General features: G+C 36.9%; 1 protein-coding gene across 1 annotated transcript; it reads left to right on the top strand.

Moving 5' to 3' along the window:
* The first annotated feature begins 714 nt into the window (after nucleotides 1-714).
* On the top strand, nucleotides 715-5191 carry LOC137237417 (tubulin alpha-1D chain). Its single transcript, XM_067761015.1, has 5 exons — nucleotides 715-878; nucleotides 958-1171; nucleotides 3728-4031; nucleotides 4101-4272; nucleotides 4324-5191. Exons 1-5 carry the CDS (start codon nucleotides 867-869, stop codon nucleotides 4972-4974), a joined length of 1353 nt encoding a protein of 450 aa, XP_067617116.1. The 5' UTR covers nucleotides 715-866; the 3' UTR covers nucleotides 4975-5191.
* The last annotated feature ends 217 nt before the right edge of the window (nucleotides 5192-5408 follow it).

Consider the following 5408-nt stretch of genomic DNA (forward strand, 5'->3'; position numbering starts at 1 on the left):
GGATTGGGTTCGATACCTGCGAGGAGCTGGTGGAGGGATGACAATTTGTGGAAGGGACATAACAAATTAAATGGGGTTACACTGAAATGAGTCCTTGGTCGGGAAAAATCCCGAGTCGCTCCGGTACACAGAACCGACTGCCTTGGAAAGCGATGTATTAGCCATCAACTGCTGTTGTGGACTTTTTTGTGTATATGTGCAGGAAAATTTTGAGCATCGCATCCACATCTGTTTTAGGTTTAAATTATCAAAGAATTTTCAAATTATTGTCTTGTGGCTGGTAAAGCCTCCCTTTTGCTAATTCATTTTTCCTTGTTGTTGTTGTTGTAGCGGATTGGGTTCGATACCTGCGAGGAGCTGGTGGAGGGATGACAATTTGTGGAAGGGACATAACAAATTAAATGGGGTTACACTGAAATGAGTCCTTGGTCGGGAAAAATCCCGATTCGCTCCGGTACACAGAACCGACTGCCTTGGAAAGCGATGTATTAGTCATCAACTGCTGTTGTGGACTTTTTTGTGTATATGTGCAGGAAAATTTTGAGCATCGCATCCACATCTGTTTTAGGTTTAAATTATCAAAGAATTTTCAAATGCGCCACCATGTATTGAAAAATCAAAGTTTTCCAACACAGCCGACTTGTTAATCAAAAAGAAATGAAACATATAAAAACTTCAAATTACAAAAAAAATTAAATTTTTCATACACATTTTTATAAATTTCTTATTTTAATGTTAGTATTTACCTATAAAAAGATTGCTCTGCAAAATTCAAAAGAACAAATATTTCTACGAATGTTTTACGCAAATTAATTAGTTATATTAACCGAGGCAAAATTCTCAGTTTATGAAGCCTTTAACAATAAATGTCAAGCCGTGTAAGTTGGCCAATATCCTGCTAATGATTCAGGATCGAAAATTCTTTGTTTTTATTTTCTCTTTATTTTCGTATTGCAGGGTGAAATTATACAAATTCATGTTGGACAAGCTGGTGTGCAAATAGCAAATGCCTGTTGGGAGTTGTATTGTCTTGAGCATGGAATTATGGCAAATGGGGCATTATGCCAAATGCCCAATGACGATTCCTTTCTTACATTTTTTGGCATCTCTGGTATGGCTTTAAAAGTTGTTCCCCGGATTGTTATAGTGGATACGGAACCAACAGTAATTGGTAGGTTCGGATATGAAATTCAATCGTGTAACTCCCTGATACTGCATACACAAATTATGTAATAATGGCGTGCTGTATTTTAAATTTCTTGATACACATGTCAGAGCTTTTCTCTACGTACACTAGACTAGGCCGAAAAAAAAATTGCGAAAGTCCGCCCTTAAACTTGAAGCTTATGTTGAAGTAACACACATTTTTTTTGAGGTTATTCTTTACTTTAGCTCGCAACTGCTAAAATATATACAAAAATGCCTGGAGAGGTGTCAAAAGACGCCCTTTTGGCCCACAACCACGAATCCGAAAGCGGAAACTGAAAATTATTTCTGTCAAGAGATATTTGCAAAAGAAATTGAAAATTTTCATGTGGTTGTTGTAATTTTGATAATATTGTTGTACCCACAAGAAGATTGTGAAGAAAAGTGTTTTGCGCGTATATAGTTTTGGTCTCCAAACCGCCCAGGCTAGTTTTTTGTAATCGCGGCCAAAATCCACCAATGCAGAAAGGTGTTCTGCTAAAACTAAATATTTAAAGGCGTGTTTTTTAGTTTTTTTAAACTATATTTATATTTTGACTGAAATTAAATTTTAATTTCCGCTTTCGGATTCGTGGTCCTGGGCCTAAATCGCATCTTTTGACACTGCCCGATATTTTTAAATGTGTTTTAGCTGTCCTGAACTAAAGTAAAGAATGACCTGTTTGATCCTGGCTATGGCCTGGGGACCATTAGACAACCGATTTTTAAAATTAATACGTCATGTTTTCGTCTTAGGAAGATGTCCGAGAGCTTGTAAATATAAACCTTTTAAATTGGGAGGGACTTAGCCAACTTTTTTAAACCCTATGGGAACCATCCCAAACAACGTTCTGTGAAAATTCTGCCTTGCCTCCTCGGAGGCAATCCATCTAATTTACACCTATAGTTTAAAACTAATGGAAGGCGTAGGGTCTACGGTATACTGCGCTGAAATAGAAATAAACAATTTCTTCAAGTTGTCAGGTGCTTTTCCGGCGGAAGTAGTAGCAGGGGCCAAATTAGTGGAAACACTGTATGAAAATATCTTAAACTACAGGCGTGTCAACTTTTATATGGGCAGCCATGAAGTAATTAAGATAATAATTTCGCATAGCACAGCATGTAAAAGTGTGCTAGAAGGAGACCAATCACTATAAAAACTCGGGAAAGGGAGAAACATACATTTGTATTGGTCTGCGGGCTTATACGAAAAGATCGAAAAGAAACAGCGAATAGATCGAAAAGAAACTAGCTATGGAGAGCGCATGCATACCTTGAAGCTTTCACCATAGACGTACCAATCAAATAGGACGGGCCCTTTCAAAAGGGAAATAACACCCGCGGGCTTAATTTTTTTTCTAAAAGGAGATAAGCCCCGCGAGCGTTATCGCCTTCGTAAAGGAAATAACGCCTAATTCCCTATTACCATTTGTAACTTACTGTAACGAATTTACTGCAATTCCGCTTATTTGCAACCTTCTGCTAACGTTCGAATCACTGAACTGTTGAATAAATTACTCCAATATTCGATAATGCAAAATGGTCTTTATTAGACTACTTTCCAAATAACACTTCTATTGCTCGACAGATAGCGTGCTTAAATCAGACTAACTTTCGTGCCTCAACTGTTGCTGCTTTTATAGTTTTTGGTTTTCTCGTTGACATATTTCTAGGCGGTTATATTCTAGAATTTACTAGTTAGTTAGCAGATATAAAATTATCAACTATAACTCGTTTATAGCTTCTCATATCCGCGTGTATATGTGAGTGTTACTTGCACAAATTATTGCCTACTTTTGAGCGCATCTCAGATAAGATATATGCATGTGTTTGTGCGTTTTCTCTCCGCTACGTGTACGTACATATGTGTAAACATAATGATTGATTCGTTTATGTAGATACAAGTGACTGCCTGCTTTATTGTTGTTGTGGCTTCATTTACCTAGCATCAGACTAGTGATGTGAGTATCACTTAGTGTCACTAATATTCGTCACATTACTATAAACATATCCATGCTCACATTGGAATAAAATAGAATAATAACAATAATACAAAATAAAAAATATTAAAATATAACAAAAGTAGAATAAAACAAAATAAATAAATTTAAAAAAAAAATTTAATAAAATGAAATAAAACAATATCAAAAAAATTTAAAAAAGAAAACTAAAAAAAAAAAAAGTAAAATGGAAAGGTGGGCTATACATTAAGGGACCATTTCATTTTATTCGGAAACTTTTGAAAAAGGAAATAACGCCGGTAAAGAAAAGGTAATAACGAACGCGGGCGTCATTGCACTGTACTGAATGCTTCAAGTGTTTTCCCAAAGTACGGAGTTATTTAATAACACAGGTCCTGGTTTTTGATAGGACTTTTCAGTTTAGTCGTTAAGCGAACTTCAATTGACACTACGTACTCAATCAGTGTATGTGAAGTCCCCACGCCAATTCAACCTAACCTAACGTAATAGTTATATTTTAAGTGTTGCAAATTAGATAAATTTTGGATCAATAATAATTTAGATATTTTAAATCTTTTAAGATGAAATTCGCACGGGGGCCTATCGGTATCTCTTCCATCCAGATACCTTGATTAGTGGAAAAGAGGATGCGGGGAGCAATTTTGCTCGCGGTTACAATCTTTTAGGTCATGATCTGATTGATCGCACAATGGATGCTGTACGGCGCGTAGCGGAGCAATGCCGCAATCTACGAGGTTTCCTCATATTTCGTGCTATTGGCGGTGGAACGGGATCAGGATTTGGCACACTTTTGTTAGAAAAGCTAGCCGATGCATATGGCAGAAAGACAACAAAAGCTGAGTTTTTAGTATTTCCATCACCGTCGTAAGCTGAAGTAATCAAATTGTTGGTAACGCGTCTCGTTAAATATTTGTGTTTATGTATTTCGTTTAGACTTTCGCCGATTATTGTTGAACCATATAACGCCTTATTAGCAACACATTACTCCATGGATTATATAGACGTTTCTTTCATTGTGGATAACGAAGCTTTGTATGAGATCTGCGATACCAAGTTAGGCGTATCAGCTCCGACATATACGAATTTGAATCGAATCATAGGCCAGGTGACATATCGCATACAAATTGTTTGTTGTTCTCTAATTTTTTTCCTCCAGGTTGTATCGGCATTTACAGCATCACAACGCTTCTATGGAACCAACAATGTTTCATTCGAAGAATTTCAGACAAATTTAGTACCGTATCCGCGTATTCATTATCCTTTGCTTACTTATGCACCACTGGTGCCAGTCAGCAAGTATCCTTTCGTGAACAGTAATACCGAACAATTGACCCAAGCCTGTTTTCATCCAGGCAGCCAAATGGTACGCTGTAACCCCACGCTTGGCAAATATATGGCTTGTGTGCTACTCTATCGAGGTGACGTTTCACCAAACGATATTAATTCCGCTATTCAGCAAATTAAATCGGGTCGAACTGCTCGTTTTGTTGATTGGACACCAACTGGCTTTAAAATTGGGGTAAATGCTATGCCCCCGGTCTTTGTACCGGGAGGCGATTTAGCGCCAACAGCTCGGGCAGTCTGCGCTATTTCCAACAATACGATCATACGCAGTGCTTGGTGTCGGCTTGTAAGTAAATTTGATAAGTTGTATAACCGACGCGCTTTCGTGTATCATTTTGTTGGTGAGGGTATGGAGGAAGGTAGTTTATCTGAAGCGTCGCAAAACGTTTGTCAGCTTGTTGCTGACTACTACGAAGTGGAGTCCTCGGCCCGTGGGTCAGCAACCCAACCGGAAGCTGACTGAATAAAATAGTACTTTTTCCCATTTCTTTTAATATATATAAGATGTATATTATATTATAATTAAAAAATATATATAAAAAAACTGAAAAATTTATTGTATATAAAATTGTTATATTTGTATAGGGTTATTCCCTTATTGGACCAGAATAAACAAAGGCACTTTAATATAATATAATTGCAATTTGTAATTTCCGAAAACTTGCTGGGATTTGGGATCAGGGTTGATAGTTAGTGACAAAACACATATTTCGAAACTTCAAGGTTTTTTTTAATCTATGTATGTTTATGGGCGAAGTTTATCACAATAATTCAGTCTCAAAATATAGCCTTAGCGAAGTTTGAACTTTTCAGTTTCGTTCGTTGGCAGAAGTCAATAGGACAATGGTAAACTTTATATTTCAATCCATTAGCATTGTTAGTGAAAATACGTTTGGC

This window comes from Eurosta solidaginis, chromosome 1 (genome assembly GCF_040869045.1).
Source record: "Eurosta solidaginis isolate ZX-2024a chromosome 1, ASM4086904v1, whole genome shotgun sequence".
NCBI lineage: Eukaryota > Metazoa > Arthropoda > Insecta > Diptera > Tephritidae > Eurosta > Eurosta solidaginis.